Source organism: Triturus cristatus, chromosome 1_1 (assembly GCF_964204655.1).
Source record: "Triturus cristatus chromosome 1_1, aTriCri1.1, whole genome shotgun sequence".
NCBI lineage: Eukaryota > Metazoa > Chordata > Amphibia > Caudata > Salamandridae > Triturus > Triturus cristatus.
Window position 1 is genome coordinate 146,980,514 of NC_140579.1, and position 15,102 is coordinate 146,995,615.

At 47.9% G+C, this 15,102-nt stretch overlaps 1 protein-coding gene across 6 annotated transcripts in view; it reads left to right on the forward strand.

Annotated features, from left to right (window-relative positions):
- Positions 1 to 15,102, forward strand: part of SYNGAP1 (synaptic Ras GTPase activating protein 1) — a 1,959,930-nt gene that overhangs the window by 898,114 nt on the left and 1,046,714 nt on the right. For all 6 annotated transcript variants that reach the window (XM_085623761.1, XM_085623749.1, XM_085623769.1 and 3 more), the window contains one exon: positions 2,731 to 2,852. In XM_085623761.1, coding sequence (XP_085479887.1) covers positions 2,731 to 2,852 — 122 coding nt within the window. The remainder of the gene's footprint in view (positions 1 to 2,730; positions 2,853 to 15,102) is intronic.

Consider the following 15,102-nt stretch of genomic DNA (forward strand, 5'->3'; position numbering starts at 1 on the left):
CTTCACCTATCACTTGTCTCACAACCATGCTCCACCTGCAGAACATCAACTCTCATTAGAGCCTGCAGAGCGACTGTTGCCGAAGTGAAGCGGCGCTACTTCACCTATCACTTGTCTCACAACCATGCTCCACCTGCAGAACATCAACTCTCATTAGAGCCTGCAGAGCGACTGTTGCCGAAGTGAAGCGGCGCTACTTCAGCTATCACTTGTCTCACAACTAACCCTGGGCGTAGTTCGCGAAGTAGCACTTCGCGAAGCTACGCAAAGTGCAGTTCGCACTACGCGAGCTACGCGTAGCACTTCGCGAACTGCGTAGTACCTTGTTCGCACTGTGCCAGATGTCGTTTTCAATGATTGCACAGTGCGGACAAGCAACCGGCACTGTGCAATCATTGAAAATGGCATCTTGCACAGTGCGAGCTGTAGTTTTCTGCTGCTCGAGTAGATTTTTACTCGAGCGGCAGCTTTCTCAACGCGAACTGGTAGTTTCTCATCGCGAGCGGTCGCGAGCATACGCGACCACTTGCAATGAGAAACCTGACCTCCTCGCGTTGGGAATCTCGCCGGGAGGTTTATTTTCCATGCTCGCGATCGCCAACTTGATGTTGCTGATCGCGAACAAGGAAAAAGTCTCGCCGGGATGTCATTTTGCTTGCTCGCGGTCGCCAACTTGACGTTGAGGACCGCGAGCAAGCAAAAAATGACCGCAGCACTACGCAACACTACGCTACGCGTGTTTGCACTGTGGTACGTGCAGTTCGCGTAGTGCGAAGTAGCGCGAACTTCGCAAACTACGCGAGCGTAGCGTAGTGCTTTGCCCAGCCTTACATACAACCATGCTCCACTTGCAGAACACCAACTCTCACTTGAGCCTGCAGAGCGACTGTTGCCGAAGTGAAGCGGCGCTACTTCACCTATCACTTGTCTCACAACCATGCTCCACCTGCAGAACATCAACTCTCACTAGAGCCTGCAGAGTGACTGTTGCAGAAGTGAAGCGGCGCTACTTCACCTATCACTTGTCTCACATCCATGCTCCACCTGCAGAACATCAACTCTCACTAGAGCCTGCAGAGCGACTGTTGCCGAAGTGAAGCGGCGCTACTTCACCTATCACTTGTCTCAAAACCATGCTCCACCTGCAGAACATCAACTCTCATTAGAGCCTGCAGAGTGACTGTTGCCGGAGTGAAGCGGCGCTACTTCACCTATCACTTGTCTCAAAACCATGCTCCACCTGCAGAACATCAACTCTCACTAGAGCCTGCAGAGCGACTGTTGCCGAAGTGAAGCGGCGCTACTTCACCTATCACTTGTCTCAAAACCATGCTCCACCTGCAGAACATCAACTCTCATTAGAGCCTGCAGAGCGACTGTTGCCGAAGTGAAGCGGCGCTACTTCAGCTATCACTTGTCTCACAACCATGCTCCACTTGCAGAACATCAACTCTCACTAGAGCCTGCAGAGCGACTGTTGCCGAAGTGCAGCGGCGCTACTTCACCTATCACTTGTCTCACAGAACATCAACTCTCATTAGAGCCTGCAAAGCGATTGTTGCCGAAGTGAAGCGGCGCTACTTCACCTATCACTTGTCTGACAACCATGCTCCACCTGCAGAACATCAACTCTCACTAGAGCCTGCAGAGCGACTGTTGCCGAAGTGAAGCGGCGCTACTTCACCTATCACTTGTCTCACAACCATGCTCCACCTGCAGAACATCAACTCTCACTAGAGCCTGCAGAGCGACTGTTGCCGAAGTGAAGCGGCGCTACTTCACCTATCACTTGTCTCACAACCATGCTCCACCTGCAGAACATCAACTCTCACTAGAGCCTGCAGAGCGACTGTTGCCGAAGTGAAGCGGCGCTACTTCACCTATCACTTGTCTCAAAACCATGCTCCACCTGCAGAACATCAACTCTCATTAGAGCCTGCAGAGCGACTGTTGCCGAATTGAAGCGGCGCTACTTCACCTATCACTTGTCTCACAACCATGCTCCACCTGCAGAACATCAACTCTCACTAGAGTCTGCAGAGCGACTGTTGACGAAGTGAATCGGCGCTACTTCACCTATCACTTGTCTCAAAACCATGCTCCACCTGCAGAACATCAACTCTCACTAGAGCCTGCAGAGCGACTGTTGCTGAAGTGAAGCGGCGCTACTTCACCTATCACTTGTCTCACACCATGCTTCACCTGCAGAGCACCAGCTCTCACAATCGTAGGCCTTCTGGAAGGGTAAATTTTGTAAAGTTTAAAAGAGCTAATCATGCACACACTTTCTACTACACAAACTGTCACTCGCTTCACCCCCTTCCTTCCATCCCAGTACCCTTTGTTGACAGTCTGTTTAGTTTCTGCTCCATTCTTATACCTGTTCCACCAACACCCATGTTCCTTCTCAACAAATTTGATAAAGTAATGAGGCCCTGCGCGTTTATTGGACTGTTCATTCTACAATTAGCAGATGAAACCTATTTTCCTAATAGCAGCCACACAATCAACAGCCAACCCAGAACCCATCAACTCTCAATTAAATTCCACGCCCCAAAATCAAAGCCATCACTACACATTCAATGAAGAACGCTTTTTGCCATAAGCTGCTCAGTTAGTCTCAGGCTTTGTCTATGATGTACAAAGATTGATTTATTCTCACTGTAATTGTAAAGTTGTGACCTTTGTCTGTGCTGGTTCTTGACAGCTCTTATTTTCTCGCCCCTGCAGCAGGGCTTCTTGAGTCGGCGGTTGAAAAGTTCCATCAAACGGACGAAAAGTCAACCGAAGCTTGATCGGACCAGCAGCTTTCAGAAGATCCTGCCTCGGTTCCGGAGTGCAGACCATGACAGGTGAGCATGTCCTCAGGGTTCCTTCCTGGTCCTGGAGCGCCAACCTTGAAAGGTGAGAAGCTACCAGCAGATCGTGTCACAGTTGCAGGGGTATATATTCTGTGAGTCTGAGTCCAGGTCATGATATGTAGGCATCTCCTGAAAGCTCCTCTGAAGACACGAAGCCGGAAACTATGGTAGGTGAGCAACTCCCCGCAAACCCTGCTAGGGTTCCAAAGTATATGCCATGGCAGACTTGTAGCTTTCCACAGATCCTACTGTGGAACCGAAGGGCAGATTGACAGCTGAGGCCCAGCTCGGCTCTGTTGTCGTAGGAGGTTGGTGTGAGTAGTGGCCTCTTATGTCCAGGCTTGACGTTCACACTGGGCTCAGGTACTTGGAAAGGAACAGATTGTTTTTGTCTACTTAATATTCACATTAGGTCATCTCAGGAGCGGCTCTGTGCCTCGTCCCTGGGACTTTCTCACAAGGCTTCCTTGGGAAAATCCAGCAGCATGCAGTGAAAGGAGAGGAGAAAGTCAGTATCCAATGACCTTTTCAGAATGAAAAACCCTTTGTGAGTAAAAGGCACCATAGCAGGTTTATCCAGTTTATTAAAATGAAATATCAGTAAGCTTAAATGTTTACAGCTGCTTCATGAAGAGCATGGCATTGAGCAGAGAATTCTTCTCAGAAGAAGGGTCGCAAGTGTGCATTTCTACAAAGGATTGACAAATAAAATACCAGCAAAGCAGGCATTTGTGTAATAAAAAGACAGAGAGGATGGCTGTAAGCAGTCATTCCGGCAACAGAGTGACATACAGAATGACAGGAAGCAGGCATTCGTGTAACCAACTGCCAGACGAAGGTCATTCTTCTAATAAAGTGACTTAGAGAAGGCTGGTAAGCAGTCATTCCTATAAGGTACTGACAGGAGAAGGCAGTGTCACAGAGTGGCAGAGAGAATGATAGTAAGCAGGCATTCGTCTTTCAAAGTGACTTAGAGAATGTTATTCCGATTCCCAGTGTCCTCCTATGATCTGCAGTCCCACCACTCTTCCCAGTTTCCAGCACTCTCTCTCATATGCAATTTCCAGCACGCTCTCACATTCCCAATGACTAGCATGCTCTCACTTTCCCATTTCTCACGCCCTCTCCTGTTTCCATGATACACTCTCACAAAGCATGGTGGAGAAATCTTGTGCAGAAAGTACTCCCCGCCTTATCCTCTCTGCTGCCTAGACTGCTACCCCCATTTTTTCGTTATCCACACTGCCTTTCCCATCTCCTGGTTGCCTGGTGGACTCAGAGCAGGTTATCCAAAATGTCATGCAGCCACTACCGGTGGTTGGAAGGGCCACGGTCGTGACAGGCCTTTCTTATGGCAAAATCGGTGATGCTCCCATCAGCTTCTTTTTGCCCATCCAAATCCTGGCTCCTTCACACAGTGCTTAAATTGTTTTAAAAACATAAGTGCCAGGGCCCTCGCCAGGAGGCCACTGCAGCTTGCAACACACATTGCCCCTGCTATGCTGCCAATGATCGTGGCAACACAAGTACAAACCATCACAGTCCTACAAGTGTGACAATCAGGGGCGTAACACAGGCCCCCCGCGTCCCCCGCCGTGCGGGGGGGGGGGGGGCAGCTGCAAGGGGCCCCCTAAGCACAGTACTCAGGTCTAAACCTTCCGGATAAAATCCGGAGCAGGGGCCCCTCAGTGTACATTGCAAGGGGGGGGGGGGGCTTAAACTTTCGTTACGCCACTGGTGACAATTCAGACTATTCCAAGCCCCCAAAGCTATAAGAATGGTATGGGCAACAAGTATTAGTAATTTTCAATGCATATTAAATTAATAAACTACTGCTGTTGTATTCATCTCTAATTTTGACAAACAGCCCAACCAAGTGGCAGACTGTAATCATTTCCGGTGTTGATAATTAAGTGCCTGTGCCGAGCACTGGAAACCACCAGCCCAAATTAAGCACTGTCTTCACATAGATCGAGGGCTCAGAACGGCCCCTAAGGGCCTATCATAGTAGCCGTCGGGGGTGTCTGATTTTAAAAGTGGTCAAGTCTAAGAGACCCTCATGATCGTGTCTGAGGGACAGCAACAGCCTCCATGTGACCCTACAATTGTGTCCCTACAATGGGCGCTGCTCTACCCTTCCTATGTGGTAACTTTGTAGTGGCTGTGTAGCACAGTTTTATTCTAGAACAGCGGTGCTTAAGCTGTGATGCGGGGACCCCTGGGGATCTAGGACTGCTCAGCAAATTAAATAATATCAACATATTAATAAAGTGCATAGAAATAAAGAAGCAACATTGAAAATTGAAAACCATTCTTTAAATGTGAAGGACTTTGACATTGGAGTCTAACAAAAATGTTGGTCTTCAGATTAATTTGTGAGAGCGGTGCAAGTGCATTAAACAGAACATAGTATGGACAATGAGTGGCTTAAATATTGAATTTAGAAAAGCTCCAATCTTCCCATTAAAATAAAACATTCGTTTTTGTATATTTCTTTGTAAATTAAATAAAATCTTTTATCATTGTGTGTATTTTTTAGTTGTTCAGATCATCAAAATTGATTTGACTGGAGGCCCGAGCTTCCAATAATGACTCAGTGGGGGCCCCTGGATTCCAATAATGATTAAGTGGGCGGCCACAGAAGAAAGAAGAATTACCACAGAAGGATCTGCTGACAGGAGCAAACAGGGTGCTTTCCTCCACCTCCCCTTCCATCTCTTCTGGAGTGAGCCCACCTGCTCACTTCACCTCTCCATCATTGGAGCCCCCTCTCCTGTGGGCAGTGTTAATAGCGTGTTCCCAATTCTCTTTGAAGTTCCTCTGCTGCTCACCAGCTCAGTCTTCAAAGGCTTCCTCTGGGGGAGGGAAAGTGAATCCTCGACACCAGCTATTTCTGTGTCGTTGTGAATCCAGAGATCTGGGGCTGGAGCCCGAGTGTGTCCTGTGATTGAGTGTCCATTGTGTTTTGGTAACCAGGGCCCTTCACTGGATATGCCTCCAGCTCCCTCTTTAGTGATTCTAGGTTCGGAACACTCTATAGCAACACCTGGTAGTGCCTGGCTGCCTCTGAAGTGAATTCTAGCCTGCACTGTGCCCAGTGCCCTCTGGAGTGAAACCTAACCTCTACCTGCATCGTGCCCTGCTCCCTCTGAAGGGACACAGGGTCGTGCCCTGTGCCCATCTCCTCTATAGTAAAACCTAGCTTGCACTGTGCCCATCTCCCTCTGTAGTGGCACCTGGTAATGTGCCCAGCTTCCTCTGTGTAGTGACACTTCATAATACCACAATCCCTCTGTAGTGGCACCTGCTATTGCCCACATCACTCTGGAGTGACACCTGGTAGTGCCCTTTACACAGTTTTCTCTGTGGTGACACATTGCAGCACCCAGCACCCTCTGTAGTGACACATAGTAGTTTGTTTTTTCAGTTGGAATAGGAGGGGGCCAAGTTGGCTTGGCCACCAATCGGTCGTCCAAAAGGAGGGGTTGTTGCCAAATAGTAATACCCCTGTTTTGAAGAGTTCAGTTTTAAACACTTGTGCAGCATCCATTTGCCAATGTGGATAATACAATCATGGAACCTGCCCGCTGTTGAATTTGGTCTGCTGGCAACTGATATTTTTTTATTTAATTATTTGTGTATTGTCAGCTTAAGACAGCAAGGCAAATTTGTAGGATTTGACAAGTTCAGCCAAAGGGAGAACATAAAGGTTAAAAAGGGTAGGGCTCGATGATGATCCCCGGGGAACTCTACAGGGAAAGGAAAGAGAGGGTGAGACATAGTTGCTCAAGGCCACCAATTGAACTCGGTCAGTGAGTAAGGAGGTTAGTAAGGCCAATGCTTTATTTTTAATCCTGAGTGAGGCCGGATGGTCGACCAGGAGTTTTTGGTTGACCGTATCGAATGCAGCCAATAGATCCAATAGGATCAGGACTGCATTTCCCCCATTCTCCAGTGTTTGTCTGAGTTCCTCTGTGGTAGTGATAAGGACTAATTCTGTGCTGTGATGTGCCCAAAAGCCAAATCAAGATGGATCTAAGATTGAATTTTTTGTGATAAAGGTGGTCAGTTCTGTATTAATGGCTTTCTATACTACCTTGGATGGAAATGGGAGTCTAGAGATAAGTCTATAACCAAGAGAATAATCAATGTCCATGTTGGGCTTTTTTTAAAGTGGGAGTATTGAGGCCTATTTCCACTCTTTACGGAAGAATCTTGAGGTGAACATCATGGTCAAGAGTGGTGTAAGATAAGTAGCTTTGAGCTCTGAGGTCATATGTAAGATTTTTGGGGGGCAGAAATCCCACGGGGAACCAGATTTTACTAGGGTTAGTAGTTTGAGAGTCTGATCTTTTGTCAATGTTATTCTGTTCTGGTCAGTCCCTATTACCTAGACAAAACATGTTACCAACAGCTGCAATATGGAAGAATAATGCTTGATATAGCGCTATTGCATGTTTTTTAAACACACTCGAAGAAAGTCGTTCCATGGAGCTGAGCTCTGCTGTTCCTATGATGTAAACCTTTGCGTTTAGGTTTTCAGGTAGGCGGGCTGCTAATAACGCCTAAGAGATCTTCTGTTATATAAAATAATCTCTTACTGCCAAGGGGAGGGTGATTAGGCCTGATTATTTTTCCTTATTCACAGTCTTTATAAAATAACGACTCCTTTTATATTCTGTGGTATTGTAACAATTCTAACGATGCTAGCTTCATGCATTATACTGCTGGTCATGGTTCGCATACTGTTTTATGAATCACTATAGTCAATATAAACATTTTTAACTTATTTAGTGACTCTGATTATTCTTATTGTGGACAAGTACTAGAGAGAAAAAGATTGCCTCATTCCCACGATTCTGAGGTGAGTCTGGAGTGCTCGTGTTCTGGGTTGTCTAAGCATTCGTAGCTTCTTGATATTTGTAGGAGACCGAATGAGACACTATTGCTAGTCGGTTGGGATTTTGGGTACTAATGTGGTAGGAGGTACACCCCTATTTACTGAGGTCCTGTTTTCTTGTGCATAGTTCTGTGTATGAGCAGAATCCCTGCAACATACAAATGTGTCATAGACAGATTTCACCTTTTCTTAAAAGGAAATAGCCAAGGTATTGCAGAATTGTTGGCTTGTCATGGGATCTTTTGTTTCTGCAAAATAGTTCTTCGGGACAGCTTTTAGCAGCAGTGGCATAATAAACACCCCTTCAGGCCCCGTGGTGCAGTGGGGCCCAAGCTCCAGGGGGCTTCCTCAGCACAGTACTCTGGCCTGAGAGCTCCTGAGTGTGTTCGGAGGGGACCCCTTCCATGTACTTGGCAAGGGGGGGGGGGCTCAAATTTCGTTACTACACTGTGTAGCAGCTTTAAATTGTGCTGTTTAATATGTTTTTTATGTGAGAATCATGTTTTTATACGTTTATATGAAAGCTCTGTATTTACCTTTCTCATCTGCATCATAGTCTACCCTCCATTTCCTTTCGAGCCTATGGCATGTCTGTTTCTGGGATCTCAGTGTTTCATTAAACCATGGTTCTGGTGGGGAAGATTTGGAGCTGCAATGATTATTTATTGGGGCTAGTTCCTTTATTTCGGACTCTAACCAGGAGTTGTAATTTGAGACAGCAAGGTCAAGATTTAGGGGGACATCGGGCATCGACTGGCTGGGTAAAACATTAGGTTGGTTGTCCCTAATCCTGTTCCAAGTGTGGTAAATAATTCTCCTTTACCTGGACTTAATTTGATACAGAAACATAATTAAATAGCTCAGTAAAATGAGAGGCAGAATCCGTGGTATTAGAGGTTCGGAATGGGCTTTATTCCAATGATCGATTATAATCGGTTGCTCCAAGTTCCATCACCACGGAGGTTCAGGAAGTGAAGTACATACTTTATTGACAAGAAGTAACCTTTATAGTACATACATTACAGTGAAGCGAATGCAATAGGCGTAACAATTGATAAGGAAAATGACGATCTATCTGCGTAACCAAAAAATGGGTGTAATAAGGAGTAAAAAGGAACATAATTGGTTATGATGTCACCTATAGGCGGATCTATAAGATAATACTTGGCATAGATGCGCGCGCAGCAGTATGACGTGTGATTGACGTGCAACTAGGGGGTGAAGGGGACTTGACATTTAGCTCTACATGTGGAGACAAAAAGTCTGGGGGGTCAAGTCAACCTAATCCCAAATCATATCTAACATCCTATGTTTAAAGAACTATGTTATCCGCAAAAGAAGGACTCTCGGACAGAATCTATTCTATACTGACTGTGCGTGCGTGTACAAGCGTCTAAATGTCTACACTGAAAGCGAGGGGGTAGGAATATTCCATGGTAACAGGGCTATGAATTACTTGCATGAGGACAGAGAAGTCGAGCCTTTTGCTCGGTAGCTGGAAGAATGTTTACTTAAACTACTAGACAGGAATGCATCGGCTGAGGGGGAAGCAGATAACTCGAAGGCGAAATACAGTTCTTGGCAGAGAATAGGCTGATGTCAGGCTTCGTGAGCCGCGCAGAGGATGAGACAAAGTTCATGGTCACAGATGTAGGCTCGAACTGGAGTTTTCAGAGGCAGAAAGCAAGAGGAGTTTGATGACAGAATCAGGGCCTACTTGCCTGGACTGTAAAATGGCATAAGTGAACCATACAAAGCCGGTGGCCTTTCATACTTAGGAATGGAATATCCGGCCTATTCATGGCGGATCTGACAGAGGACATGTTGACGGTGGACGCACATGTATTTGCGTCTTCATAACTGGAACTGGAGGGAACATACATGTACTTGTGACATGCACATAGAACCGTTGGGGTCCAAGATAGGGGACATAACTGATCGGGAAAATCCATATTTCCACATTCCCTCCTTGTCCCCTACTTGCCCGTTAAGAGATATCAATCTTCATCAATCCATTGATCTGTTAATATAACATCATTTGTTCTTCTTTCTTCTTCCGGGACGAACGAAATCTTGGTGGTGGAATACACGATGTGGTACACAGACCACAAATCGCTGGTCCACATTGCAGACATAGACAGCAACTGAATAGTATGAGAAGGCCAATACCTAGGAAGGATAAAACTCTCCATCCCCAGGCCGATATCACACTCCAAAACCAACTGGACCAAGTCCAAGTGCCTGGGTTCTGGTGTATCTGGTTTACAATCTTATGAAGGCGAGTGATGGCTTTATATACAGATGGCGAATTTTCTGGTATGAATACGCAGCAGCTCGATCCGATGACCCTACAAGCTCCGCCCCTATCAGCCAGGATGACGTCAAGAACAAGACGATTTTGAAGCACAACAATCCGCATAGCAGACTGCTCTTCCGTTAAATTGCCTAAGGCGGAAATAGTCTCATTCACTACTGCTTCAAGGGTTCTAGTTAGTCTACGTATCAGTTTACTATTAGTAACAGTACCTATATAAGGAAAGATGCCTTTATTGAAATCTGTGTATTTTTCCCATGCTGTTTCAGTGTAATCGACAATTGGGAGATCTCTCCGCTCTCTGTTGTGTACTAAATGAATATTTCTGTAGTAATCAGGAGGAGCTAGGAAAACAGGTGGCAAAAGGAATGCAATGTAGCAGGTACCATCCCAGTCTAGAGGTAGACGCATATATGCAGTCTGACCACATATAAAGTAGGAGTGGCGATAAGCTCTAAATGAAGATTTGCCTTGATCACTGAATTCTACTGTAGTGGTGCATTTACTATGGCCCATATGTATGGAACCAACCTTTCTTACACATAATTCACCCTTCGCTGGGAATACTGACATGGTGGGCAAGACTAGTTCAACTTCAGATACGATATTTAGAATCATGAGATTAGGTGTAAAATTACCTAATCCATATACTTCATTTTCTAGATCAGTTCCTGTTCTCTTGGGGCGACCCTCCTTGTCAGGGTAGCAGACCTTGAGTAAAACTAGGTTCAGATTTCCCCATACCCAATGATCTCGGTAAACTGCTGTGTCTGAGTCTATGGAATTGATTAAACTAAACCATGCTCCACAGGATCCATTATGTGTAAACGGATGTGGAAAGAAAGGCAGGACTCCTTCATAATTCTGATAGGGAGGGAGTCGGCCACACACCCAACAATTAGTGGCATTACTAGTCTGATGGGAATGATGTAACATACTAATGAAAGTGTTATTGCGCAGCGCAAGTCTATAAGACAATTCATGCGGAGGTAAGTCACTAAAAGAATGTTCGGTACAAAAGGGGGGTGGTGATGGACGGAGCATCAGAACCAATCAAACACTCACAACCAGTCAACAGATCCGGGTTTGATCCATCACCGTTCTTTAGCCCACTCTGCCACCCCAGTTCAGACATGGCCATATGCAAATCAGTCTGACCCTGTGCCTCATGGGAACAGTCCAGCCCGAACTGCCAAGCCATGCCTTCCCTGGACCGGAAACAAGCTTCCTAGGACCGGTTTCTGGCATTTCAGCCGTCTTCAGCCAGGCTTGCTTGAATCCAGTGGCAAAGTGAGCAAGGGACTCACGTCTGAGCATACCCTGCCAACTTATGGCGAACAAAGCGGTACAAAAGGGGGTGGTGATGGACGGAGCATCAGAACCAATCAAACACTCACAACCAGTCAACAGATCCGGGTTTGATCCATCACCGTTCTTTAGCCCACTCTGCCACCCCAGAACGGTGATGGATTAAACCCAGATCTGTTGACTGGGTGTGAGTGTTTGATTGGTTCTGATGCTCCGTCCATCACCACCCCCTTTTGAACCGCTTTGTTCGCCATAAGTTGGCAGGGTATGCTCAGACGTGAGTCCCTTGCTCACTTTGCCACTGGATTCAAGCAAGCCTGGCTGAAGACGGCTGAAATGCCAGAAACCGGTCCTAGGAAGCTTGTTTCCGGTCCAGGGAAGGCATGGCTTGGCAGTTCGGGCTGGACTGTTCCCATGAGGCACAGGGTCAGACTGATTTGCATATGGCCATGTCTGAACTGGGGTGGCAGAGTGGGCTAAAGAACGGTGATGGATTAAACCCAGATCTGTTGACTGGGTGTGAGTGTTTGATTGGTTCTGATGCTCCGTCCATCACCACCCCCTTTTGAACCGCTTTGTTCGCCATAAGTTGGCAGGGTATGCTCAGACGTGAGTCCCTTGCTCACTTTGCCACTGGATTCAAGCAAGCCTGGCTGAAGACGGCTGAAATGCCAGAAACCGGTCCTAGGAAGCTTGTTTCCGGTCCAGGGAAGGCATGGCTTGGCAGTTCGGGCTGGACTGTTCCCATGAGGCACAGGGTCAGACTGATTTGCATATGGCCATGTCTGAACTGGGGTGGCAGAGTGGGCTAAAGAACGGTGATGGATTAAACCCAGATCTGTTGACTGGGTGTGAGTGTTTGATTGGTTCTGATGCTCCGTCCATCACCACCCCCTTTTGAACCGCTTTGTTCGCCATAAGTTGGCAGGGTATGCTCAGACGTGAGTCCCTTGCTCACTTTGCCACTGGATTCAAGCAAGCCTGGCTGAAGACGGCTGAAATGCCAGAAACCGGTCCTAGGAAGCTTGTTTCCGGTCCAGGGAAGGCATGGCTTGGCAGTTCGGGCTGGACTGTTCCCATGAGGCACAGGGTCAGACTGATTTGCATATGGCCATGTCTGAACTGGGGTGGCAGAGTGGGCTAAAGAACGGTGATGGATTAAACCCAGATCTGTTGACTGGGTGTGAGTGTTTGATTGGTTCTGATGCTCCGTCCATCACCACCCCCTTTTGAACCGCTTTGTTCGCCATAAGTTGGCAGGGTATGCTCAGACGTGAGTCCCTTGCTCACTTTGCCACTGGATTCAAGCAAGCCTGGCTGAAGACGGCTGAAATGCCAGAAACCGGTCCTAGGAAGCTTGTTTCCGGTCCAGGGAAGGCATGGCTTGGCAGTTCGGGCTGGACTGTTCCCATGAGGCACAGGGTCAGACTGATTTGCATATGGCCATGTCTGAACTGGGGTGGCAGAGTGGGCTAAAGAACGGTGATGGATTAAACCCAGATCTGTTGACTGGGTGTGAGTGTTTGATTGGTTCTGATGCTCCGTCCATCACCACCCCCTTTTGAACCGCTTTGTTCGCCATAAGTTGGCAGGGTATGCTCAGACGTGAGTCCCTTGCTCACTTTGCCACTGGATTCAAGCAAGCCTGGCTGAAGACGGCTGAAATGCCAGAAACCGGTCCTAGGAAGCTTGTTTCCGGTCCAGGGAAGGCATGGCTTGGCAGTTCGGGCTGGACTGTTCCCATGAGGCACAGGGTCAGACTGATTTGCATATGGCCATGTCTGAACTGGGGTGGCAGAGTGGGCTAAAGAACGGTGATGGATTAAACCCAGATCTGTTGACTGGGTGTGAGTGTTTGATTGGTTCTGATGCTCCGTCCATCACCACCCCCTTTTGAACCGCTTTGTTCGCCATAAGTTGGCAGGGTATGCTCAGACGTGAGTCCCTTGCTCACTTTGCCACTGGATTCAAGCAAGCCTGGCTGAAGACGGCTGAAATGCCAGAAACCGGTCCTAGGAAGCTTGTTTCCGGTCCAGGGAAGGCATGGCTTGGCAGTTCGGGCTGGACTGTTCCCATGAGGCACAGGGTCAGACTGATTTGCATATGGCCATGTCTGAACTGGGGTGGCAGAGTGGGCTAAAGAACGGTGATGGATTAAACCCAGATCTGTTGACTGGGTGTGAGTGTTTGATTGGTTCTGATGCTCCGTCCATCACCACCCCCTTTTGAACCGCTTTGTTCGCCATAAGTTGGCAGGGTATGCTCAGACGTGAGTCCCTTGCTCACTTTGCCACTGGATTCAAGCAAGCCTGGCTGAAGACGGCTGAAATGCCAGAAACCGGTCCTAGGAAGCTTGTTTCCGGTCCAGGGAAGGCATGGCTTGGCAGTTCGGGCTGGACTGTTCCCATGAGGCACAGGGTCAGACTGATTTGCATATGGCCATGTCTGAACTGGGGTGGCAGAGTGGGCTAAAGAACGGTGATGGATTAAACCCAGATCTGTTGACTGGGTGTGAGTGTTTGATTGGTTCTGATGCTCCGTCCATCACCACCCCCTTTTGAACCGCTTTGTTCGCCATAAGTTGGCAGGGTATGCTCAGACGTGAGTCCCTTGCTCACTTTGCCACTGGATTCAAGCAAGCCTGGCTGAAGACGGCTGAAATGCCAGAAACCGGTCCTAGGAAGCTTGTTTCCGGTCCAGGGAAGGCATGGCTTGGCAGTTCGGGCTGGACTGTTCCCATGAGGCACAGGGTCAGACTGATTTGCATATGGCCATGTCTGAACTGGGGTGGCAGAGTGGGCTAAAGAACGGTGATGGATTAAACCCAGATCTGTTGACTGGGTGTGAGTGTTTGATTGGTTCTGATGCTCCGTCCATCACCACCCCCTTTTGAACCGCTTTGTTCGCCATAAGTTGGCAGGGTATGCTCAGACGTGAGTCCCTTGCTCACTTTGCCACTGGATTCAAGCAAGCCTGGCTGAAGACGGCTGAAATGCCAGAAACCGGTCCTAGGAAGCTTGTTTCCGGTCCAGGGAAGGCATGGCTTGGCAGTTCGGGCTGGACTGTTCCCATGAGGCACAGGGTCAGACTGATTTGCATATGGCCATGTCTGAACTGGGGTGGCAGAGTGGGCTAAAGAACGGTGATGGATTAAACCCAGATCTGTTGACTGGGTGTGAGTGTTTGATTGGTTCTGATGCTCCGTCCATCACCACCCCCTTTTGAACCGCTTTGTTCGCCATAAGTTGGCAGGGTATGCTCAGACGTGAGTCCCTTGCTCACTTTGCCACTGGATTCAAGCAAGCCTGGCTGAAGACGGCTGAAATGCCAGAAACCGGTCCTAGGAAGCTTGTTTCCGGTCCAGGGAAGGCATGGCTTGGCAGTTCGGGCTGGACTGTTCCCATGAGGCACAGGGTCAGACTGATTTGCATATGGCCATGTCTGAACTGGGGTGGCAGAGTGGGCTAAAGAACGGTGATGGATTAAACCCAGATCTGTTGACTGGGTGTGAGTGTTTGATTGGTTCTGATGCTCCGTCCATCACCACCCCCTTTTGAACCGCTTTGTTCGCCATAAGTTGGCAGGGTATGCTCAGACGTGAGTCCCTTGCTCACTTTGCCACTGGATTCAAGCAAGCCTGGCTAAAGACGGCTGAAATGCCAGAAACCGGTCCTAGGAAGCTTGTTTCCGGTCCAGGGAAGGCATGGCTTGGCAGTTCG